Source organism: Aspergillus bombycis (assembly GCF_001792695.1).
Source record: "Aspergillus bombycis strain NRRL26010 chromosome Unknown contig00007, whole genome shotgun sequence".
In the NCBI taxonomy this organism is placed as follows: Eukaryota; Fungi; Ascomycota; class Eurotiomycetes; order Eurotiales; family Aspergillaceae; genus Aspergillus; species Aspergillus bombycis.
In genome coordinates this window covers 467,217-491,033 of record NW_019170009.1, presented here as the reverse complement: position 1 = coordinate 491,033, position 23,817 = coordinate 467,217, and the positions used below count along the sequence as shown (strand labels likewise).

Sequence of the window (23,817 nt, the reverse complement as noted above, 5' to 3'; positions counted from 1 at the left end):
GGTTACAGTTACAGTGTACCTCTACCCTATGATATAAGAGCAGTGGTGGGTAAGGCATGGAAATGAAACATAACATAGATTCCAGAACACATATAATGGAAGCCTCTGATGAAGCTGAGTGTGACATCATCTGTGAGACTTTCTTCATACTGTATGTAGCATGGTGTTAGGGTAACACAACTCGGCAATAGAAGTCTCTGATCCCAAATTTTACAAATTTATGAATGAAGGACAGATCTCCTAACCTAAATTGGGTACTCTCTGCAGAATTTAATCTCAAGTTACGCTTTGTTTCAAGCATCAGATTGATCTTGAAAAAGGGTGTATGGGTATCATGCTCCATGGCATACTGCAATTGAACTTAACCACACCATACGTACAAAACTGGAAATAGAAGATTTACTCGGTTCAAGGAGTTGTTGAATTCTAATTTAGAGACTTGCTTGGGGTGCACCGTTCATGTGCAGGTGGTATCCTAGTTTGGTGTGACAATTTTTTCTTTCAAGACGATCAAAGCTAGGGCAATTGAACTAGGAGCGCCCCGATCGAACTAGTATCTCTAACAGACAAATAGAGAGCCTGACTTGCGATTTCTGAGCCTTGGTTGTATTGTCACAAAGGCAGCTGGCAAACGTCAACCAGGAAAGTTTAGTTGAATAAGGAGCGGGATTTTGTCAAATGACATAACCCTAACTCAACATATGTCCCTGAAGCTGTTTCCACCCAATCCAGGTAACCAATCTTTATTGAATGATATTTCCCTAGTCTGATGGGCGCAGATATGTAAGTCGCGGATAGCTTATTTTTACCCGAGGAAACGGTTTAGACAGAACCACGTCATACATATGTCCGTATGTACAAATTTCATGCTGCAGGAGCTCCGCACGCGCCGAGCCGATCGGCAATCAATCATTGCCCTATGTGCCATCCGCTCGAGTCGAACTAAGAGAAGAGGGAAAATATCCACGGAAGGGACTTGATTGTTGAAATAGATCGAGTGGAAACGGTCATTTAGATGCTTTAGAGACTAAAGCCACCAAGGTGCTAAATACAAGTCCAAGGACGAGTAAACGACTCCATACGGCAAGACTAGCAAACCAACCAGATCACCGCCTTTCTTTCCCTTTTCTCCCCTTCTTCTCCGCGCCCCCCCCCCCGTACCAAACTTCAACTTCTCTTACTGGCAGTTTGCCGGGGCTCAAAGACATCTTGCCCGTTAGCAAAGCTTCTCCTAGCAACAACTGTCTCGCCTCTTCTGGCTCCCTCGCGCGCCTCCTTTCTAGATCTTCCCCCTCCTATTATTACCTACCCTCTGTGTAGTACCGGGTACACAGTACACAAGCCGCAACACTTCGCTCACTCCCTACTCCTCTCCTTTATCGCTTGTGTTTCGTCGGTCGCATGGCCCCCTTCATCCTTCTCCCGAAATAGAACCACTCCGTTTGGTTCCTCCGTTTCGCCTGAGCCTCGTTTTTACCCTTCAATTCAAACCCACTCCCGTCTCCTTTCTTTTAGCCGCGGATCGCTGGCTCGTCGTCGTTCTATCCTCTCGTTTATCGTTCCTTCTTTCCCTTCCCCCCACTTGGCAAGCAACTGTTCCGCCATCCTTGTCCCTATTGGGGTAGAATAATCAATCAATCACCGTTTCCCTCGTTTATCACCCCGACCATCCTCACTCATCCCCATCAAGCTGTCATATTCCATCATTGTCTCCTCTTCCAAGTGTGAGCGGCCATCGGAGGAAATCAAATTCAAAACATGGCCTCCAACGACGACAATTTGAAGACGGACAGTCTGCGACATGGGGATAATAATGAGCATTCAGTGCCTACCACCGCTGTGCACTCCCCAGAATCCAATGTGCAATCAGCCTCCGCTCCTGCTTCAGCCCCAGAACCGGCAGCGAACCCGCTTACGTCTGAAAATACCCCCCATCAACAACATATGGTGACCGAAACGTCAGATGCACAGCCTCTCGCTGGTGGCGAAAGTGCTCCTCTACCCCAACAACCAAGTGATGCGAGTACTCTTCCGACTCCCAATGCGCCCGCCGTTGAGTCCCAGGCCTCGACTATTGAGGCGCCCCCTGCAGAGCAGCCATTGCAGGAATCTGACGCGAAGGAGGAAGACCAGGGCCCGTCGCTGATGATTACATTGCTTTTGACATCAGGTTCGCGGCATCCGTTCAAGATCGATGGGAAGTATCTCCAAAAACGGTCAGTGAATGTGGAAAACAACGATCCTTTTGCCATGAGCGTATACACGCTTAAGGAGTTGATCTGGAGGGAATGGCGACAAGGTATGTATTGGCGTAGACAGCTATCAAGGACCGGACCGGGTGAGATCGAGTAAAACTAATGTGCGCATCTCTGTAGATTGGGAACCGCGACCATCATCGCCGAGTTACATTCGGCTGATCTCGTTTGGTAAACTGCTCGACGATAAAGCGCCTCTATCAGGTATGTCATATGTTTACCAAGCAAAGTGTTACTTGGCGAGATGCTGATTCAAGTTTTAGACTCCAAATTCAACCACGATGCTCCCAATGTGGTGCACATGACAATCAAACCTCAGGAACTTGTCGATGAAGAGGACGCCAAAGGCTCTAAGCCACAGTACTCGCGGGAACGTGAAGCCAGTGAACGAAGCCCGGGGTGTCGCTGCGTAATCCAATAAACTCATTGGATCCTGTATTTGCACATACCGATGATGGGGGTTGCATCCTTATCCAGCTTTGACGTTACCTGGCCTTCTGGTTCTGACAATGCACGTCTGTGGTTTATTCAATATCGCAAGAGGTCTCGTCTAGTTGTTGGGCGCGATGGACCCATTATGCCCCATACCCCCGTCCGTCTATCTCGTTTTGGGTTTAACCTCGTCTTATTTGTGAGCGCTTTGGCATGGCCATCGCTCTGTGGCCTTGATGCGGGATATCTACTTGGCCACTTGTGACCGTAAACAGGGACGGCGTTCCGGATGTTCGTATTTGCTCTTCCAGCACCGAGGCATATGTGTGGTATTCTTAGTGTGTTTCTGGTTTTATGGTTTCCATTTGTTTGCATAATCACTCGAGCTGCTCGACGCTGCTCTTGCCCTTCACCCCGTTCGTATATACCCTATTTCTTTGATCCTCCAAGCTGTTGTCCATCAGCATGTGTCTACATATTAGCAGATTCTTCATATTCTTTTTCATCGTCAAGCACAAGACTGATTTTCCCAATCTTCTCATAATCCCGCCGTAAATACCTCATATCTCCGCGTGACGAAGTCATCATGGTACCTAGGTCCACACCGATGTCTCCACTACTCGATAAGCACTATGAACACACCACATAGCTAGAAGTAAATGAGGTAGCGCAGGGCCTGTGGCTTCTAACCGTGTAACGCAACTTGACGGCGTACAAGCGACGTACAAACAATACCACGGCTACACGAAAGGAGTACAGCGGTACCCTTAAATCTGCTTCCTCAGCCTAATACAATCCACGGCCAATACGTGTAGCTCGACTATTCATCCATGCAACCCGTATGTCTAATTGCATCTAGTAATATTTGACCATCAAATCATGAGTGGGCCACATCAAATCCTCTTGTTCACATCCCGCCTGTATCGAGAATAAAGAATTATAACGACCCATACGATGAATTAAATAAACGAGACCAACGAAGCATAAATGGAAACCAGAAACCGGCAGTCGAAACGTAGCTTAGAAATCCATCCGCAGTCTCTTCTCCATTTCATCGTGGAAAGTGGGTGGTTCTCTGAACTCATCTCCTGTGCTGAGTCAGTATATGGTGGTCCGATCCTCGAGCACAAACTCCTAGTCCTACGGAGTAGAGGTAGATGGGTAGAGGAGAATGATGACGAACCTTTAAACACATCCTCCCACCCGACTTCCGTATCCCGTCCACCGAGTACAAGAATATCCTCATGAACATTGCCCGCCTTTGCACCGCCCAGCACCGCCGGCCGGAATGTTCCATCCCGCACGAGCTTCAGTTCCATGCCGCGGCGGACGGGCTCCGCGATACCGTATGCCCGACGCAGGGACTCCATCTTCATTGCATCCTGCGTTTGGCGCCAGGCAATCAGACGGGCTTCGAGAGGGTGTGCGGAGGCGGGGATTTCGGATTGAGAGGAGGGAGGGCCCCGGGCGGCGGGGAGGGTGATGTTGTCGCGGAGGGTGTCGGGGAGACCGGGGGCTGAGGGGGCGCCTTTTGACGGGTGGGGAAGAGAGATGGGGATGTTTTGACGGGTGGTTGTGTTGGTAGTTTGGGTGCGGTAGTTTGTGGCTGGGGCGATGCGGAGAGACTTTTTTTTCTTTTTGTTAGCTGGGTGGTTTGATTTGCTTGGATGATGTGTTGCATGTAGTTCTGGGGTGGTAGTGGTCGATGGGATGAGCACATACCATTGTGGTGGACTTGAGGGTGAGATTTAATAAACTATTGGTTGGATATATCGAGACGTGAGAGATACCGGTGTCTATCGTATATGGTGGAGGAAGATGGGGAGGGTCAAGATGGAAGCCGAACTGAAAGCGCAGTGGAGGTTAGACAAGATACCGAAGCTCTGACGATAGACCTGACAAGGCAACGGTAGGATAGCGCGTCCAACAGCTCCTCCGGTACGCCCTAACTACCACCTCCGCAAAGCTGATCCTCAGTCAGCATGCCCATCACGTGAGCGCTATCGCAAATTATCCCCGATCAATAATAGCAGAACCTCCGAGAGAAAAGGAAAAGACAGCAACATCACCGCACTTCTCACACACAATGCCGCCGTTCGTCTCCTCCCTCACTCTCCGCACGCTGCGGACCATCATCCAGCGTCCCACATTCACTGCTATCGCCGCCCCCAAGCCCTCATACTCCATCCCCCGGTTCCAGCCCGTCCTCCGCACACCCACGGCCGTCGCTGCCGCTACCACCCCCAGCCTTGCTATCCGCCAGTTCTCGACCTCCCCGTTCCGCCAGGCTACTTACAATCAAGTCCGTCGCGGATGCCGGGTTGCCCAGCGGGCGCGTCGTGCCCGGTCCCCTGCGCTGAAGGACAGGCCTGAGATGAAGGGTGTGTGTTTGAAGACGGGTATTACGAAGCCGAAGAAGCCAAACTCCGGTGAGAGGAAGACGGCAAGAGTACGTTTGAGTAGCGGCAAGGTGGTAACGGCTTATATTCCTGGTGAAGGTTTGTCTTCCTATATTGGTGGTGGTTTAGGGGTTTCGATGTTGACAAGGGTGATTGTAGGTCATAACGTGCAGCAGCACAGTGTTGTTCTTGTTCGTGGTGGACGTGCTCAGGATTGTCCTGGTGTGAAGTATCATTTGGTCCGTGGTGCGATGGATTTGGTATGTTGTCCTTTTGTTATCTATTACTTGGTAGCTTGAGTGATATGGGTTGCTGACGTCGTTATAGGGTGGTGTTGCCAATCGGTTGACCAGCAGATCGAAATATGGAACTAAGAAGCCGAAGAGGGATTAATTGATTGAGGCTGGAGAGATACCCTGACTAGGCCGATAGGCGAGAAGCCGATGTTCAGATGCTTGTATTCTACTATCTACTTGGGTTTGTTAAACGAACTGTTATCGTTGTCATCGTTATAAAATAGCTATGTACATTTATGATGGAACTTTATATTGAACGGGTTATTTTCGCTTTTCCCCCAAGTCAAAACATAGTGTGGTAATTGCCCTGCTGTAACCTTAGCGCTCCATGAATCTACACAATCACTCCCTAAAAGCAAGTAAAGAAGATGATGAAATATCCTTAGAATAAGACACATGACAACGCGGAAATACGAAGAAAAAGGAAAAAGAGGGTCGAAATAGCCAATGCCCAGCATCTACAATTGGAACAAAATGGTCAGGTGGATCTACCTTTTCGCATGGTGATATTTATCGTTTAAGATATGTCTCCCGCATGGCAGCGGTTCGCTCAAGTAGATAAAGGCCGCCATGGACCGCTCGTGCTCGAACCTGGTTGCTGATTGCAAGGACAAGACCGCCAATAATAAATATCGCGAGGAAGACTTTTCCGAGAGCGGTTAGTCAACTCTCAGCCTCGTAGCCCGCGGGCTTTTTCATGTTATTAACATGGAAGAAGCGGGAAGTGCCTAGTTGGAGGGATGTGTTAGTAACTGCTCCGCAATAGCCGTAAGAATTGACCTACAGGAATAGCCCTTCCAGTCGAAGTTGTCGCTGGGGTTGCAGTGGCACTTGAGATCCAGTCTCAATTGCTCACCAGTCGGACAGTGGGTGAAGGGGACATGGTAGTAGGCGATTTCATTGAAGAAGTGGACCTGTTGTTTTTCCAGGAGCAGGCCAGCAGCGATAGAGTGCACTGGAGCATCACCCCATCTTTCATAGAAGAAGCCGCCATCGCGGTCAAGAGATTCAAAGTAATCCAAATATTCCTTGGACCTGAGCCATTCCAAGTGTCCAATCTCGAAATTCGACCACTGCTCACAAAATTCTGGTTAGTGAAGCCACTCTCAAGTTTCATTAAGCGAGGCACTTACGAAATGGCACTTGTTGTATGTTTTCCCACCGTCATCGCTCAAGAATTCCATTGAGTTCTCTTTCGCGATGTGTTCAGGGTGATTGTCCATGAACTTCTTCACGCTATCCCAGAGGGTAGGAATAGTATCGAAGTATTCATACAGACTAAGAACAAAGCTGTACTTCTTGTTGTTTTCCTTCATAAATCGGAAAGGATCGAAGCTGATGTCGCAGAACAATTCAATGCTGGGCTCCACACGCCAATAGTACTCGTAGTTTAGCATCAAAGGGTGCCGGAAGAAGAACCCAGACTCGTAACGGCACATGTGTCGGTAACTCTCGGAATCGCCGTAGATGATTTTCCTTTGGCCCATATCCTCACGCACCTTTTTCGCCTTGTCTTGATCGATCCACTCAGGGTACGACCAATGTTCCTTTGGAATGACACCGTAATGGGTGGTACCGGAAACCAGGGCCGTGGTGATCTTTTTGAATTCGTCATCGAACTCCTTGTCATTCAGGAATACCCAATCATAATGGTAGTTGCGGTTAAAGCGATCTTCAACACTCCGGATTGACTTCGCAATGTCCCAAACATCCGAATTGCGCGCCAACGTGACAAACGTAGCATTAACCCGTGCACCTTGAGGGGTGCTCACGCTCCCCGAAGCACCGTTGGTCTGCTCCTTCGGGGTAGCAGTACTGTCATGAGAGGACGGGGGAGAGGCGGAGTTATCTTTGTAGCTGGCCGGGTTCAGCTTCGAGCCGATAGTTTCGGGGATTGGAATTGCGCTTCTGGAGAGGAAAAAGAAAACGGCCAAACCCTGTATTGAAATCATAGGTTAGCCACTAGCATGGAACAGCGTGGGAAAGAAACCACTAACCGCCGCGGCGAAGAGAAGGTATCGCACGTATTTCACCGGTCCCGATGACATGATTGTAAGATACCCCTACCGTGCCAGACACGGGACTATCGAACAACCGGATGAGGTTTGAAAATGGATGCCTAGCCGTCTATACGGGAACGGGCAGGTCGGAAAGCAAGGGGGATGTACCAGGATCAAACGAATGACAAGAACAGGTGGAGGGAAGCAGCTCTTTAAGAAGGTGAAGAAATTAAGTGCCGTCAATTAGAAGTATAAGTGACTCGCCTGACTACAGGTTGACAGCCAGAGCGGCGATAGAGGCGACAGCTGAAGTCTAGCAATGAGACAAGGGAGAGACACTGTTCTGGAAGAAATTATTTATTCTCCAGTTAGAAAGGGAAATTGCACGATCCCCACCCTTTGCAGGAAAACCGTCGGGGTCGCGAGCCAATATGCCGAGGAGTTAGTTTCACAAGGAGACGAGGGAAAATTGGTTACATGAAATAGGATCTTTTTGTTCGAGATCATGATTTAGTTGGCAGTGGAATGGCAACGTAATGTACTCTATCATTGGCCGAGACTCTCTCCCCTACTAGGAGTTCCAAGAAGTGTGATTGCCCAGTTGAATAGACATGCTGGTCATTGAGGAGGAAAGTGTTACGATCCTCTATGTGCTAGGCAGTAGAAAGAATGATTCATTCTATTGGATTTTGTAGTTGATACATATACATCGGTTGTTCACCCTGGTTGATGTGTTTGAATGGGGCCATGGCGACTCTAAGGCGACGATCTATTCCTGCCCGGGGTTTGGGGCAGCAGCTGGGCTTAATGACAGTCAGATCAAACCCATGACGATGACGGCAATATCCAATAAGGTTTTACATGTCCTTGCATTCACTACGTATCAGAAGACCATAACAAACGGAGCATATACCTTGACAGCTGTTCTTCGAAACATTGATTCATTCCCCTATGTATTTGTAACTGGTATAGTCCGTTGCCTTAGGCATCAATCCCACTCCGGCACTAACCTGGAGTCGGTAAGCGGGTGATATCAGACCGGAAGTCGACTTCATCCCGCACTACATTTATGCGGTGGTAAATCTCGCTCCCCTGCTACCTCATCTCTCTGCATCCACGTCCCGCTGAAGATGTCCTTCTTCGGCTTTGATACGACCCTCCCGAGGGATCGCGCCCCCGGGGGTGGACAGAGGGGTATTTTTGATACTCCTGACCCGTTTGCCGAAGTCGCTCGCGCCAGGTTGCAAGGACATCATGACAATGACGATGATGATGATGTGTAAGACTGCCCGTCTCGATGTCGCCTTCACCCGATCAGATTATCTATGCAGCGAACATGATATACTGACTGATGGTTTCTTGATCGGTCTGCAGAATTGATTTCGAGGATACGTATGATGGTCTGGGAGATCAACTCGATGACGATCAGGATGCGTTCAACGACGACACGTTCGGTGGGGACATGGGTACTAGCGCTGTTGGTAAGGACTTTGACTTCTTCGGAAAGACCGCTCAGGTTGCCGATGTCATTGGAGAGGAACAAGTCCGCTACAGCCTACAAAAGCCCCAGGCTCCTACTGCCGCTCCTGTCGCCGAAGTCCCTGTTGCAACAAGTGCCGTAGCCCAGAAGCCCAAGCGCACCGGATACGAGAAGTATTCAGATCCGGATTATATACCTGATCTTCAGGCAAAATCCAGCGTTTGGAATCTACAGAAGAAGCCCGAGCCTGCGCCTGCGGTTCAGCCCATGGTTCAGCCGACGGTACAGTCGATGGTACAGCCGATGGTCCAGCCGATGGTACAGGCCAGGAAGATGCTGAGTCTGGAGGAAGTGGAAGCGCAGTTGCGTCACCAGGGCCCCGGGCCTGCCCCGGGTTTGCCCCCGGTTTCACTTCCCCACTCAATGGCAGAGGCACTCCATCATCTGCAGCGACCTCAGCAAATCCCTGGTTTCCCGGAAGGCTTCCCCCAGTTGCCTCCTGAATTCCTGCAGGCGCAGTTTGCTAAAGGTGTCCCACCTGCGCAGATGCTGCACCACCCACCAATGGTTCCTGAGCCGTATCCGCCCCCCAACTTGCCATTGCATCTTCTGCAGAATGCCAATCTCCCTCCTCAGCACATGGTACACCCTCAGCATCAAGCTCCCCCACGCGGGCAGCGGACCCAGCAGCAGCAGCAGCAGCAGCAGCAGCAGCAGCAACAGCAACAGCAACAGCAACAACAACAACAACAGGCACCGCCACCGATGCCCCAGAATGTGCCTCAGGGTCCAAGGGGAGCGAATGGCACTCTGCCGTTGATCACGAATCCTCAGCAACTGATGCAGCTGACGGAAGAGCAGCGTGTAGCGTACTTGATGGAAGATGCAAAGCGCGCGAAACGCAACCACAAGATCTTCCTTCTCTCCAGGGGCAATGGGCTGATGACCCCGCAAGATAAGAACTTCATCACCCGGATTCAGCTCCAGCAACTAGTAGCAGCTGCGGGTAACGTCGCAGACGCGGATTCGGAAGCAGTCTTGGCCGAGGACTTTTATTATCAAGTCTACAGCCAGATCCGAGGCGCACCCAGACAGCACCCGCATCAGCCACTTGGTCATTTTGCGCAAACATACCTCCTCCAGACAGGCAATCGGCTTGGGGGTCATGGATCCCGACGTCAGGCACAGAGTGCAGATAACCATATGCAGAGAATGCAGCAGCAGGTCCAACGCGCAGTTGAAGCCGCCAAGGCCAAACCGAAGAACAAGCAACTTATTATCGAAGGAAGCTTGGGCAAGATCTCTTTTAGTAATGCGAAGACGCCTAAACCAATGCTCAATATCAAGCGCCCTGAAACTTCTGAGGGAGCCAAGGCGGCTAAGAAGCCACACACCGACCTCAGTCTGAGTGATCGGAAATCTATCTTGACCAATATCGAGAACGTATATGGCACATTGATGGAGTTAGAGGATATGGAACGCACAATGCCTCCACCACCGAATGAAGACGATGCCGAGGCAATTCAAGAACACATGGAATGGCGACAAAAGGTTCGCTCTCTCAATCAGAAGTTGTGGCAGGCGCTCAAGGTTATGGAGCCCATTGTTCCCAACACAAACACCCCACACCCTTTCATTGCGTTCCTTTCCTACCCTAAAGGCAAAAAGGCCATTCCACGCATATTCCGTCATATTGATCAGGAACAGCGAGTTACCATCCTTACGATGATTGTTGTGCATCTGGATAGCTTGGACGTGGTTCGGCAGGGACAGCCGGCGCCTGGTGAATCACAGCCTTCTCTAGCCGTGAGAGAAGCCATCGATCTCTTCTCGCAAGCAGTCATGCCTAGTCTTCTGGGTTACGTTAACGAAGCCCCGTTCAACATCATTATTGGTCTCTTGGGCCTGGTCATCGCGCAAACTCATGTACACATGGTCGCCAAGACTCGTATTGGGCTGGGTATCTTGACTATGCTTCTCAGCCGTGCAGAGATCGTGAAGGAAGCCGGGCAGGCCGCCGAACGGGACTGGCAACAGTGGGTGGAAAAGTTCAACGTCTTGTTTGATACCCTTGAACCTACTTTTGGAGACATCTTCCCTGGCTCTATCAATGCAGGCGATGATATGTATGTGTGGCAATTCTTGGCTGCAGTCGGTATTGGAGCCAGCCCCGAGCAACAGCAGCGTTTGGTCATCGCAGTGAAGTAAGTCAACTCTTGTCGAATCCTACCCAATGGGTTCTGCCCTACTTGCGTGTATAGAATCTTCCAGGGAGCAATGCTAACAGCACTATAGGGATCGTGTCATGGAAACGGTGGCATATAGCAAGACTCTTCCTGCGGACATGTCTAGCCAACGACTTGGAAATGTCAACCTCTTCATGCGTGCTATTGGCCTCGACGTCGAACTTCTCGGCTAGAGGGAACATGGCCCTACATACCTATCAACAATGGAGCGCTAGTGCTTCGAGGGCACATCAGAGACACAACTCGATGCGAAAGAAGGCAAATCGTTCAAAGTCATCAATCGGTGCTTGAACCAGCCTGGGTGGGACTCTGTCAACCCAGACGTGAGTTCCTACCACGGGTTTTCCATTCGTAGCTTGTGGACTCGGATGGGAGGAGTGAATGACCGGGCGACGGAAGATTTACCCCTGGGCTGAAAAGACCAATGGACCATGACACCATTTGGTTAAATGAAGGACGGGAAAGGATTACGGCCAAATCAATGGCAGTTTGATGACACTAGTAATTGTGAGCGAAAGGGCATTCGACAGTATGTTCTTAGATGAAATTCTCTCTACAGTCTATCGCGGCGATGCCGGATATCCATTTTTGTTTTTATTCTTTGAATGTACATTTCTTTCTCATTCCGACCCAAGTCAGCAGACAAAAGAGTAAAAGTTCGAAAGCAAAACCTCAAGAAGCGGTGCCATCGTCAGAAAGCCGAAGAAGTCACTTGGGTAGTACCTAGCATCTATGATATTATGAGATGTGGGATGGTGAATGTGTTCTAAAAATGATGTCCTGAAAACTGTGCGGTCTAAGTGCGTAGCGTTTTGGAGTGATTTGAGGATATAGAGTATCTATAAATCTATCTATATAGAGGACGATGGCATTGGTAAGTAGTGATGAATAGCTTCATGCCGTTGCTGAACCGGACCGGAACTGACAGGATTTGAAAATGTCTCACCCTCTCTCATATTGACAACAATTTCTAGGCAAGGTCCGGGATGAATAGACCGGGCAACACTCGGCGCGAACCTCGAATTCCTTATAATTGACTGATATTAACCGGTTGGACCCTTGGATCACTTCGTAGGGGCCAGTTTAGTCCACCGACAGAGTGGAACTTGACCCGCTCGGCGCTGGACCACTGGATAAAAGAGAGGCGAGGGCCAGAGACATTTGGCCGATGGGTTTCCTTCGGATTCGCTCGTTCCATCTTCTAAGAACTCCAGAGCCCAGGTGCCAGATATTATCCGACAAGGCAAACCGATAGCCTTGCCGAATGGCCCGTTCTTAACCGGGGAAGGCCCCTAGTCTGCGTTGCCGTGCCCGATCGAATGATGCCGAGTGAACACCACATGGGGTGATATGGGGTGACTCTCAGCTTTCCCTTAGGGTTCGATTGACGTATGGACGGTCTCACGGCTTACCGGAGTTCGTTCGAAGTATAGACTCTGCGACTAAACCTATTTTGCGTATACGCACGTATAATTAAGGCCATGGGGCCTGCCAGTCAGTGGATGGTGGGATGAATACTACTAGGCGGATAGATGGGCTGCATGCACGTGTGGAAAATAAACGGTACGCAAGCCATACCACCTGTAAAATTGAAGGGTCGATCGTCACCCAGGAAGGTTGTTAGAGCTTGAAGATGAATTACGTGGTGCTTGGGACTCGACCGCAGATCGTCCAGGAAAGCAAATTAAAGATGATCAATAGGGGGGTTCTCATTAGATGAAACAATTTCAGAAAAGAGAAAAATTTCACCCATTGAACACTCCCTAAAACACAACTGATACTGTCTCTAGAGGTGAAGAGTCCATACAAAATAGGGGAGAGAGAGTCAGACCAAAATTACATATTGCGGTACCTTACAGAGGGTGAACCTGATGCGTCCTCCGGAGAAGGTTGAAAGGGAAGCGCCAGGTATGAAATGAAATCCACCCGAACGCATGCCCCTCCGCAATTGTCCTCTCCCCCACCAATCCCAATTGCGGTGCCCCTTAAATATCCCGTGGCTGCCAGCGCTCGTCGTGTTTGTGTTTCTTTCTTTTTCTTTTCCTCTCCAGACCATCTTTCCACTCTAATCACTCTTCTTACCTCCTTCTACTCTTGTCTTCCATCGCATCTGTCATCATGCCTTCCGGTTCGGTTCTTGTCACTGGGTAAGCTATGGCACCTTGATGGGGATAGTATACCCCACCATAGGCTCAATGCACTGACGGCGCAATCATACAGTGGAACGGGCTACATTGGCTCTTTCACCGCCCTTGCTCTCCTTGAGGCAGGCTACAAGGTCGTCGTCGCTGACAACCTCTACAACTCCTCCGCCGAGGCTCTTCGTCGCATTGAGTTGATCTCCGGCAAGAAGGCTGAGTTCGCTCAGGTCGATGTCACCGACGAGGCTGCTTTCGACAAGGTTTTCGAGGCTCACCCCGACATTGACAGCGTCATTCACTTCGCTGCCCTGAAGGTCTGCTTGTCCAATTTCACATATTTGCTCCGCTTACTTACACCTGCGCTTTGGAACTTAGGCCGTCGGCGAGTCTGGTGAGAAGCCTCTGGACTACTACCATGTCAACGTTTACGGAACTCTCAACCTCCTGCGTTCCATGGTCCGCCACAATGTCTACAACATTGTCTTCTCCAGCTCGGCCACCGTCTATGGTGATGCCACCCGCTTCCCCAACATGATCCCCATCCCCGAGGAGTGCCCTCTGGGCCCCACCAACCCCTACGGTAACACCAAATTCGCCGTCGAGAACGCTATCATCGATGTCATCAACGCTCAGCGTAACAATGCCGCCAAGGCCGGAAACCAGGAAGAGAGCCAGAAGTGGAACGGTGCTCTGCTGCGCTACTTCAACCCCGCTGGTGCTCACCCCAGTGGCATCATGGGTGAAGATCCTCAGGGTGTGCCTTACAACCTGCTTCCTCTTCTTGCCCAGGTTGCTACTGGCAAGCGCGAGAAGCTCCTCGTCTTCGGTGACGGTAAGTGTCTCCACTTCCCTTCAGATCCAGAAGAAAATTATCATGACTGACTTGTGCGTTATTAGACTATAAGTCTCACGATGGCACTGCCATCCGTGACTACATTCACATCCTCGACCTCGCTGATGGTCACCTGAAGGCTCTCAACTTCCTGCGCTCGAACAACCCCGGTGTCCGTGCCTGGAACTTGGGTACCGGCAGGGGCAGCACTGTCTACGAGATGATCCGTGCCTTCTCCACCGCCGTTGGTCGCGATCTCCCCTACGAGGTTGCTCCTCGTCGTGCTGGTGACGTCCTTAACCTCACCGCTAACCCCACCCGCGCCAACGCTGAACTTGGCTGGAAGGCTGAGCGCACTCTCGAGCAGGCTTGCGAGGACCTCTGGCGCTGGACCAAGAACAACCCTCAGGGCTACCGCCAGGAGCCCCCTGCTGAGCTGCTGGAACAGCTGAAGAAATGAATTATTTTAATCTAAGGAAATGATCTACCGGTGGATGCTAGGATCTATGATGCGAAGGTGGATGGATCATCAAAATCGCCCCTCAATAGACACAAGCCCTGTAGATTGGATGACACGAATTTCTTTTCTTGTTTCTTTTGTTGAGCTACATATATTATTGCTCAAGTGAATAATTTGCTATTATGTGCTCCTGTGGTTTCAAAAACGCATCACAAGTATAGTCATAGATATAGACGACATGGAAAATTACAGATCGCATTGCTTGTTGAAACTATCAATTCTCTTCTTTCGCCTAATTTTAGTGTACAGTCTATTTGTTAGCTTTCCGGCTCCTTCGCGACCCTGGGGTCGGCTCTTTCGCTGCAGGCTTAGAACTGGAAGAACCATTGTTTTTCTGGTTTTCCTTCTCCTGCTGCTCCTTGTTGGCCAGTGCCCTTCTCACGGCACTTTCCTTCTCCTTGAGCTCAATTTGTGCTTCGCTGAATTGCCACAGCAGTTTCCCAGCCTCTTCATCCTTGATATCTTTGCGAGCGAAATCCACCTCCTGACACTCTTTGACCATCCAGCCACCGGTGCCACGGCCGTATCTGGCCTCCATGGCAGCATAAAGAATACTCTGGGCACCCTGCTGCGGTGACTTCAGGACCAACCACCATAGAGGCCAGGTGATGAGATAAAGAAGCAGTCCCCAAAGCGACCCACCCGTCAACCAGCGACGGGTACCCGGAGTGCGGCTAAAGCCAGGGTCAACAACAATTACACGCGTACACGGGGGCATCTTATCGGGACGCTCATAAGCATTCAAATGTTTCTGAAAGGACTGGGCGAAAGACATCAACGCAAGCTTGCTCGCTCCGAAAAGGCTGGGTTTGGATTTCTTCGACCCAGACCCTGCCTTTTTTACATTCTTGCCATTTTTCGTTCCCCGTGGCTCTTTGGTGTCGGGTGTACAAGCTGCCTCTATCTGCTTAGGGTCGATTTTGGCACCAATGTAGCTCGAACATGTCGTGAAAATCACCCGCACGTCACGGTGGGGTGGCTGGGCCCGCAGCGCCGGACTGAGGATGCTCAACAGGTGGAAATTGGCGAGGTAGTTGACCTGCCATTCTTCGTCGATTGCATCTACGGTCAGTTTTCGGCTGGCGGATGAAGGTGCCGCCGTGTTTCCACACAGGATGATCATGTCCAGTCGGCGTGGGGGGACATTATCGATCCATTTCGTCGCGAACGTGCGGATTGAGTGTAGGGAGGACAAATCCACCTGTTCAGCGTAGATGAGTTGATTCTTCGTTGATTTTCGGAGATCCTCGATGTAATCAACCAGGAAGACGTCTGAGGGAGCATGCTGTGTGAGGAGGATGATCTGGGCACCGCGCGAGGCAAGTTCGTAGACGACGCTGGCTCCTATCCCTGATGTTCCACCCTATAGAAAGCCGTATTAGATTTTTCAACTCTACTCCAACAGAAGCCAGCCAAAACAGATAGAGCATACCGTAACCATCACAACCTTAGAGTGCATCAACCGCTCCGATCCATTTCGGGCACCCCCGAAATAATACTTCAAAGCAGCAACCAACAGCACCCATGGCACGATCTTCAAAACCGTCCACGCATAAGGAATAGAGGAGATGCCCTCCTGGAAGCCCTGAGCAATCAGGGGAATAGGCATTGTGCAATGGTCAAATCCGCATCCAAACAAACAAGGGCAGGTACCGACAAGTGGAAAGGAACAATCCAATTATGGACAGAAAGCTGCTACTAAACATAGGATCAACCGGAGGGCCCAGACCACATATAAGCTCACCGCCCAGTCTACCGCCATCTGCTTCGTCAGCGGTATGGACCCACCTAGCTAGTGCGTCGATAAATTAGAATAACGCTCGCAACAATTAAGTCATGGAATTCAAGACATTAACCTCCCCCTAAACAAGACATGACCTCCAACGAAGCCACCGACGAAGATTACTTCCTTCCGGTAGAAAGCCAACGACCCTTCGATGCCGGAATCCGTCGCAAGAAAGTCCAGTTCGTGCGGTCTTCGGAACATGAGCTTAATACTACCTCTACGTCGGCAGCGCAACCTGCCTCCTCGGGAACCAGTATAGCGAATAAGTATCTGGCGATTGTTATGCCGAAAGATAAACAGGTTTCGGAACCTGGTACACCCGTTGAGCATGTAACTGGGGACGTTGGAAATGGTGATGCAGAGGTGCAGTCGGCTCCGGCTTCGCCTTCTGCCGCTCCTCGCTGCGACGTGTGTAATCTTCCGATTGACGGAGATGAGTCGGGACATGGGGCTGTGATGGCGAGTGACCGGCTGCATGAGGCGTCGCTGGCGCATCAAGTGTGCTTATCGCATTCGCATCCGCCATCGCATTTGGATCGGACAAGGCGTGGGTTGAGGTATTTGGCTGCTTATGGGTGGGATCCAGATAGCCGGTTGGGGTTGGGGGTTTCTGGGCGAGAGGGGATTCGGGAGCCGTTGAAGGGGCGCTTGAAGGTTGATACTGTTGGTTTGGGGGCTGAGGGTGATGACGAGGCGAAGGAGGGTGGTAAGGGTAAGGGTCGAGTGGTTGAGAGGCCGACTAAGGTGCAAAAATTGAACGCAAAGGAGGTAAGAAAGGAATACCTAGATGCCAGGAAGAGGGGGGAGAAGTTGCGAGAACAATTTTTCCAAAGTGATGACGTTTTGAAGTATCTTGGGCAGTAGCGTTTAGGATGGGTTTGGCGTTTGGCGTGATTCAAAGATACCCTTTTATTTTATCTCTTTTCTTTACATAGATGTGTGGGGTTTAAACATTGGAGAGTATGCTTCATAGGGTACATGCATTACCTACACACAGGGACAGAAGATTATATCAAAAAGAAGATAGAACAGGATACAAGAAGATATCCATTTAGCGCCGTGGCGCCTTCGGTGCTCAAATAAAACCCGAGAGATTGGTATCACAGACGCTGTAGTAGAAAGACATAGGTATAGACTTCAAACGGCTATAGCCGTCGGTATTCAAGGAGTGTTATTATCCTTGAAGTAATTCTGAGAGAAACTGAAGGCACTATGATCGCCTGAAGAAGTGATGCTTCTTTTCCTTCTTCTCCTTATGTGGCTTTGCGTTGCTAGGTGCAGGTGCTGCACCATTCTGAGAATTAGACCCCAGGGACATGGCCCCCATGGCCGCCGAAGGAGGTGCCGGAGGGTTGAGCTTCGGTGCTGGAGCCTTCTTAGGCACTGGTTGAGGCTGAGGTGGAGGGTCCCTTTCAAACAAATGGGCCGGTGCCGTTGGCTTTGGCCGTTCGGCTGGGATGTCTAAGCGTCTTCTGTCGGCACTGAGGTCCGCAAGCTGCTTCAAGAACAAACCAGGACTCAACATATGCGACGTCGCAAGGAAAACATCCTTGTTGAACGCCTGAGAGACCTCGTAGCAGGAACGAGCTTCGCCATACGTTGCACCACCAGCCATGAAGACGATGATGCGTTGTCGGGGCTGCTCTGTGGCTGAACGGGTCCGAGCCCAAGTCGGCTTGGCGCTCCGCAGAGAGGCTTGTGAGAGAGTATCCTGGGGCCCTCCTATTCCCTCTACCTCGGTGTTTGGTCGAGTGGGAGGAAAGACTGCCGGGTCCAAAGTTCCTCGAACCAACTCCTCGAGCATCAACTTCAAGTTCAGTTCATATCTCGACAAACTAGTTTCATCGGATTCTGCGGGCAATGGAGGTTTTCTGTGGAACAGTGGCTGAACAGGTGGCTTCTCGTCTTTCAACTGCTTCTCTACTCTGGAACCAAGTAAATCCAGGTTGGAGATAACATCACCATCTTGCGGTGGGAGTTGAGCGTGCGCCATAAGCTTCCTGATATCTCCGGGAAGAATTCCACCTCTGTACATGATGTAGAGAAGTAGAAGCCGAAGTCTATCCTGATGATCCACTGCATCATCATCAAGTAGCTGAACGAGCTGTGAGGCCAAGTTCTTCGCCTTTTTGTAGTTCTCGTCCAGGCCAGTCGACAAGCACTGTTCAACGGAGCTTACCTCCAATAGCTTGTGCTCCTGGAAGTGTTTCATGCATTCTTGTGCCATGTTAAGGTGGAGTGTATAGGCATCTCTACCCTGTTGGAACTCTGTGAGACCAGCTAACATATCTTTGATTGTGTTCACGTTGGCTTTGTCATTTCTATGAGAAGATTAGCAAAGGAGATCCACGACTAAGAGATCTCAGGACGAGGACTCACTCTTCAGCGAATTGAGGGTTGGCTGCCCTGAATTTGGCAAAGTCTTCGCCCAACTTTCCAAGGACATCCTTCATATGAAGATGTCTGTAGTCAACCCAGACATTATCATTTTCGGAGATCTCCATCTCCTTAAGTTCTTCATTATGGCTACCTTCGTTTATAATTGTTTTGTAAGTGACCTTGTCCCCATCTTTTATCGGTAGTAAGTCATGCACCATAGATTGGTACGTAAATTCGTGGATAAGCGGAGCAGCAACGTCCATAGAGCGATCGACCACCAAAAGAACGCCTCGAGGTCTCTGGGAAGGGGGCGGGAAGTCCTTTTGAAAGTGGGCAAACTGATCTAGCTCATTTTGTACAAATCGGGCAAGGTGCGAGCACATAACACTAGCTTCGTGGGTTGGCGCTCTAGGCTTGTAGTATCGAATCACGGGGTACTCTCCTAAGCTCGCACAAAGAGATACAATCTGGATTCCCGGTCAGTGGTCGACTCGAATGACAACCACACCAAAAAGCATAAAGAAAAAAATATCGCACCTTCTGTGCCAGTCCTTCCAAGTGTCCGCGAATCAAGTGGTTGCAGCCGGGGTGAAACAACACGGGGAAACTCCACGGATCTCGAAACGTGACAAGACGCGATTCCCTCGGAAAGTAGTCGGCACTCATAACGCGGAAGCTAGCGATTTGTTCTTGGGCCATTTGGGATCGCTCGAGTCTAGTGCGCTGTTGGGGGTCAAGGTCTATAGGCGAGGTTAGGACTCAACTTGCGGGCATAGAAAAGGGGTTGTGACCGACATGACGTCCAAACCAACCAGGCCTTTTTGTATCGCTTTCGCTCAAAGTCGGCCATTAGGCAATCGACAATATGTGACTGGGGCGATAGGATATACAGCGCATCCATAGGGTTGGATTTCCGCTTTTCCTCGATCTGCTCGACATCTTGCAAGAAGAATCATTAGCCGATGCGGTTCGTTATCAATCGAAATACTCGGCTTACTGGTAACATTGAGATTGAGAATATCATCCTCGCTCACAGCATTATCTATTAATTTCCGACTGGTCTCATCCACAACCAGGACTTTCCACTGCACGTCACCACCATTAGCTCCGCGTCTACTAAGAGGAGGGGTCTCAGCACACCTCATTCCCTGCAGTATACCGGATTGTATTGAGAATAACTATGCGGCACATTTTAGTTAGTACAAGAAATGAGTGATTTAGTTGTATGTATCAAATATAGAAAGACTCACTTTCGCGTTGAATATTGAGTATGGAGGAGTTCATCTTGGCTGGCCGGCAGCCCTCTAGCTGTAGGTTAAGTTTGATGTCGCAGACTTGAGATCAATAAGACTGCAGCCTAAGAGCGGCTGGTTTGGGGAGAGCAATGAGGAGAAGCAGGCGACAGGTAAGAGAGTCCAATCAGGGGGTGGAGGGGTTGGGAAGGGAAGTGAGTTCTCTCTTTTTGAAACGTATCTGTTACTAGAGACCCTCTCCCAAGTGTCCCCACCATTTAATCCATCATAGATTGCGGCGGATCGGCAGCATTCATGCGGTGTGGCGCCGGCACGCTTTCGGCCTTCCCTTATCGGGATATTATCCCTGCTGCTTTAACAACGATAGTAGGTGCCAATGCCGGACTATGACCAAGGCGCGACTATGACTAAGGCGGCAGTGGCTACATACTAAAACTAGAAGATAGTCTCTCATTTGGTTGGATACACTCAATTTGCCGATGTCATTGGTACTCTTTCAAAATGATATTTTAAATTTTTCAACCCAACCTGTCGTCTGTCGTTAAATGCATTGCAACGGTTTGGTCGCAGGTTCCCCTGCTAGCTCCATGCACCATTATATGCAGCTTTTCCGCGTTATAAAAACTGCAACAGCTTAATTTTTTCTTCGCGAACCGTCCTCGGTGCCTTTCGAACGTGCTCCCCATTTGAAACCCGCCTTTTCGCTTAAGGAATGCAGTCATGGGCGAGTAGAGGCAGTCATTGCCTCTCATGTGCTATACGACCTTTTTTTCGTTCGGAGATACGAACATTCTCCACCACATCAGCACTTAGGAGGTCGAAGCGGTTGCAAAAGTCAAAGAAGGCACAAGAGGCCCCACGGACGAAGCCTGACAACGTATTTCCCCCTTTGGCTCCCTTTGTGATGACTTGTGTATTAATATTTTATCTTCCTGGGTAGTCTCCAGCTAGACCCTCCCTCCGTTCCGCTACGAGGAACTCAAGGCAGAATGTCACCGCACCCGACTTCTCAATTATCGTGGCGACCCTGCTGAAGGAGCTCAAGAAAGAAATAACACAGAGTTCTGAGTCGGCATCAGTTGGATGGCAGAGATTTGAGCGATATGTGATGAACGCATGCAAGTTGGAGGACCGAGCAACTAGTGGTGGCTTCGGCATTCTACGGCAAGTGAAGACCACGCTACAAAGGAAGTACATTCAATCTGGCGTTCGAGGCCTAAAGAATGAGTTGGAGTATCTCCTATACGCTGAGGATGTCACTTCGAAATACTCGACGCCCAACCTAGAACAGCAGAAGAAAGTGGCAGATATGCGTTTTCCAGCAGAGTGGTATCCACAAGCGCGATCTATACAGCGGACAATACATCTGCACGTTGGGCCAACAAACTCGGGGAAAACATATCAGGCACTAAAAAAGCTCGAGGCTAGTAAAAGTGGCTTCTATGCTGGGCCACTAAGACTACTTGCGCAGGAGGTATACCATCGATTTCAGGCCAACGGAACCACATGCAGTCTTGTCACTGGCGATGACGTCAAAATCCCAGAGGGCCAAGCCCCGACTATTGTGAGCAATACAGTTGAAATGGTTAATCTAGGGCAACCGTATGATGTAGGGGTCATTGATGAAATTCAAATGATTGGGGACTCCAAACGCGGATGGGCCTGGACTCGTGCTGTACTTGGCGCGCGTGCTAAGGAGCTTCATCTCTGTGGTGAGCCAAGGGTTGTACCTCTGATACGAGAGCTGGCAGCTCTTACGGGAGATAAGCTCGAAATCCACCGATATGAGCGACTGAATCCTCTAAAGGTTATGGACCGAAGTCTGAGGGGCGACTTAAAGAACCTGCAAAAAGGAGATTGCCTGGTTGCCTTTTCTCGTGTCGGAATTCACGCGCTTAAAGCAGATATTGAAAAGGTCACAGGGAAACGAGCGGCAATTGTGTATGGAAGCTTACCAGCTGAAATTCGGACTCAGCAAGCCAGTCTTTTCAATGATCCAAATAACGAATACGATTATCTAGTCGCTAGTGATGCTATTGGTATGGGTCTAAATTTGTGAGTCTGCTGTCACTCTATTGTTATACCATATATCCTAATCCACCTTTCTACAGGAGTTGCAAACGTATCATTTTCGAAACTCTCGTGAAGAGGGTACCAGGTGGTCTTGTGAGGCTTTCCGTACCTGAAATCAAACAGATCGCAGGACGCGCTGGTCGTTACCGGTCGGCCGCTCAACAACAGAAAAAAAGAAAACCTGCCGAAAATGATGAGACAAATGTCGGTTATGTAACATCCCTGGAAGAGGTGGATCTTCCCTACATTCACCAGGCCATGGGAATCGAGCCCCCTCCAATCACTGCGGCTGGTGTGTTCCCTCCGGAGCCTATTTTCCAGAGGTTTGCTGCATACTTCCCTCAGAGCGTTCCGCTGGAATATATCATTAAACGTCTTATTGATGTTTCTCAAGTCCATCCTTTGTTCTTCATGTGCGACCCCCGGGGTCAGTTGGATAACGCTGAGGTTATAGATACTGTGAGCGGCTTGCGATTTGAAGACCAAATGACCTTTATGGCTGCGCCCATGCATACCCGGGACATCTCTTCGCGCGATGTTGCCTGTGCATTTGCGCAATGTGTTGCCGAGCACACAGGTGGTCGCTTGCTAGACATACCAGACTTGAATTTGGAGATTCTAGAAGAGCCTGTGTCTGGAAACAAGGAGTATTTGCACGACTTGGAGATATTGCACAAGTCTGTGATCTTGTACTCGTGGCTCAGTTTTCGATTCGGTGGAGTCTTCACAGACCGAACTCTTGCCGCCCACGTGAAGGAGCTAGTCGAGGAGAGGATGGTTAGGGCACTGACTGAGTTCTCTGCTAATAAGAAGCTGAGAAAGGACGCATCGCTTCGCCGCCAGATCGCTTTGCAGAAGCAGATCCAGGACCATAAACGGTTACTTGCTGAAGCAGATCTTGATGCTCTCGACGAAGAGAGTGAGGAAACGGTTCCAATTGATCTCTCAGCTGACAACGACTCTCTAGAAAGGGTCAGTCCGGAGGCACAGGCTGCGTAAGATCTAATGCCTTTCGTATATCTCTACCATGGTTTTCATTGGAACAAATCGGCATCTTCTCCACTCTCTTCGTCCTAGTCATCGCGATGGTAGCGAGAGCGATACAAGCCATCCTTTATTTTATCCGGTTGGACTTTGACATTCAAATACCTTGGGGGTCCGAATAATAATCGGAGACTGCCCTGGTTTGGATGGTAAGAATTGGGGTTAATGTAACATATATATGTAAATTAAGTGTATATTATATCAGTATATAGATCTAGGTCTGGACGATTGAAGGTAAATATACTATTCAGTACTTTTTGCTACCTGACATGGCCCAGCTTTGAATCTAATTCTGTTTCCACAACATAAGGCAACTCTTTCAAACATGGACTAATTCTGGCGCATCTTTTACCCCATGTTTGTACCCAAGTATTGCAGCAAACACTTTAAATAGTCGACTCATATATATTTTTGTAATGACCAACTTAGCTTCATATAGTAACTTCCCCAAATATCCAAGTAGTTCGACTTGTTGGCCGCAATTTAGTGAGCCAAACAATCCTGAATATCTGACAATTTTTCTAGTGTTATAGAAATTCAATTAAAGTATATGAATGGATTAGTAGTGAATACTGTACTAGTAGTACTGGACATGAGGTTGGCTTATCTTATCAGTGGCAAGTGGTCCGCAATACGCCAGAACGATTTTCCGCGACAGTGAGCTTTCCCGATTCAAGCATT

The 23,817-nt window shown here is 49.6% G+C and overlaps 10 protein-coding genes across 10 annotated transcripts; 6 read left to right on the top strand and 4 right to left on the bottom strand.

Annotated features, from left to right (window-relative positions):
• Positions 1 to 1,758: 1,758 nt before the first annotated feature.
• ABOM_001938 (uncharacterized protein) lies at positions 1,759 to 2,676 on the top strand (the record flags this gene model as incomplete). Its single annotated transcript, XM_022529068.1, has 3 exons — positions 1,759 to 2,299; positions 2,376 to 2,459; positions 2,519 to 2,676. 3 exons carry the CDS (start codon positions 1,759 to 1,761, stop codon positions 2,674 to 2,676), a joined length of 783 nt encoding a protein of 260 aa, XP_022393334.1.
• Positions 2,677 to 3,707: 1,031 nt separating this feature from the next.
• On the bottom strand, positions 3,708 to 4,420 carry ABOM_001937 (proteasome maturation protein; the record flags this gene model as incomplete). The annotated part of the gene is made up of 2 exons (XM_022529067.1): positions 3,708 to 3,775; positions 3,871 to 4,420. Coding segments are annotated over 2 exons (618 nt in total), but the record flags the coding sequence as incomplete, so codon positions are not given.
• A 353-nt stretch (positions 4,421 to 4,773) lies between these two features.
• On the top strand, positions 4,774 to 5,479 carry ABOM_001936 (mitochondrial 37S ribosomal protein uS12m; the record flags this gene model as incomplete). The annotated part of the gene is made up of 3 exons (XM_022529066.1): positions 4,774 to 5,185; positions 5,246 to 5,346; positions 5,414 to 5,479. 3 exons carry the CDS (start codon positions 4,774 to 4,776, stop codon positions 5,477 to 5,479), a joined length of 579 nt encoding a protein of 192 aa, XP_022393332.1.
• Positions 5,480 to 6,045: 566 nt separating this feature from the next.
• Positions 6,046 to 7,430, bottom strand: ABOM_001935 (glycosyltransferase family 15 protein; the record flags this gene model as incomplete). The annotated part of the gene is made up of 4 exons (XM_022529065.1): positions 6,046 to 6,110; positions 6,167 to 6,455; positions 6,516 to 7,319; positions 7,380 to 7,430. The coding sequence occupies 4 exons, from the start codon at positions 7,428 to 7,430 to the stop codon at positions 6,046 to 6,048; spliced, it is 1,209 nt and encodes a 402-aa protein (XP_022393331.1).
• Positions 7,431 to 8,512: 1,082 nt separating this feature from the next.
• ABOM_001934 (deadenylation-dependent mRNA-decapping factor PAT1) lies at positions 8,513 to 11,281 on the top strand (the record flags this gene model as incomplete). Its single annotated transcript, XM_022529064.1, has 3 exons — positions 8,513 to 8,661; positions 8,757 to 11,066; positions 11,158 to 11,281. The coding sequence occupies 3 exons, from the start codon at positions 8,513 to 8,515 to the stop codon at positions 11,279 to 11,281; spliced, it is 2,583 nt and encodes an 860-aa protein (XP_022393330.1).
• A 1,945-nt stretch (positions 11,282 to 13,226) lies between these two features.
• ABOM_001933 (NAD-dependent epimerase/dehydratase family protein) lies at positions 13,227 to 14,541 on the top strand (the record flags this gene model as incomplete). The annotated part of the gene is made up of 4 exons (XM_022529063.1): positions 13,227 to 13,255; positions 13,329 to 13,563; positions 13,625 to 14,081; positions 14,147 to 14,541. The coding sequence occupies 4 exons, from the start codon at positions 13,227 to 13,229 to the stop codon at positions 14,539 to 14,541; spliced, it is 1,116 nt and encodes a 371-aa protein (XP_022393329.1).
• Positions 14,542 to 14,851: 310 nt separating this feature from the next.
• On the bottom strand, positions 14,852 to 16,210 carry ABOM_001932 (putative oxidoreductase; the record flags this gene model as incomplete). Its single annotated transcript, XM_022529062.1, has 2 exons — positions 14,852 to 15,964; positions 16,034 to 16,210. The coding sequence occupies 2 exons, from the start codon at positions 16,208 to 16,210 to the stop codon at positions 14,852 to 14,854; spliced, it is 1,290 nt and encodes a 429-aa protein (XP_022393328.1).
• Positions 16,211 to 16,474: 264 nt separating this feature from the next.
• On the top strand, positions 16,475 to 17,251 carry ABOM_001931 (putative G-patch domain protein; the record flags this gene model as incomplete). Its single annotated transcript, XM_022529061.1, has 1 exon — positions 16,475 to 17,251. One exon carries the CDS (start codon positions 16,475 to 16,477, stop codon positions 17,249 to 17,251), a length of 777 nt encoding a protein of 258 aa, XP_022393327.1.
• A 346-nt stretch (positions 17,252 to 17,597) lies between these two features.
• ABOM_001930 (Sec1 family protein) lies at positions 17,598 to 20,050 on the bottom strand (the record flags this gene model as incomplete). Its single annotated transcript, XM_022529060.1, has 7 exons — positions 17,598 to 18,708; positions 18,767 to 19,233; positions 19,304 to 19,506; positions 19,562 to 19,705; positions 19,764 to 19,851; positions 19,907 to 19,944; positions 20,017 to 20,050. 7 exons carry the CDS (start codon positions 20,048 to 20,050, stop codon positions 17,598 to 17,600), a joined length of 2,085 nt encoding a protein of 694 aa, XP_022393326.1.
• A 1,077-nt stretch (positions 20,051 to 21,127) lies between these two features.
• Positions 21,128 to 23,091, top strand: ABOM_001929 (ATP-dependent RNA helicase SUV3; the record flags this gene model as incomplete). The annotated part of the gene is made up of 2 exons (XM_022529059.1): positions 21,128 to 22,074; positions 22,131 to 23,091. 2 exons carry the CDS (start codon positions 21,128 to 21,130, stop codon positions 23,089 to 23,091), a joined length of 1,908 nt encoding a protein of 635 aa, XP_022393415.1.
• Positions 23,092 to 23,817: the final 726 nt, after the last annotated feature.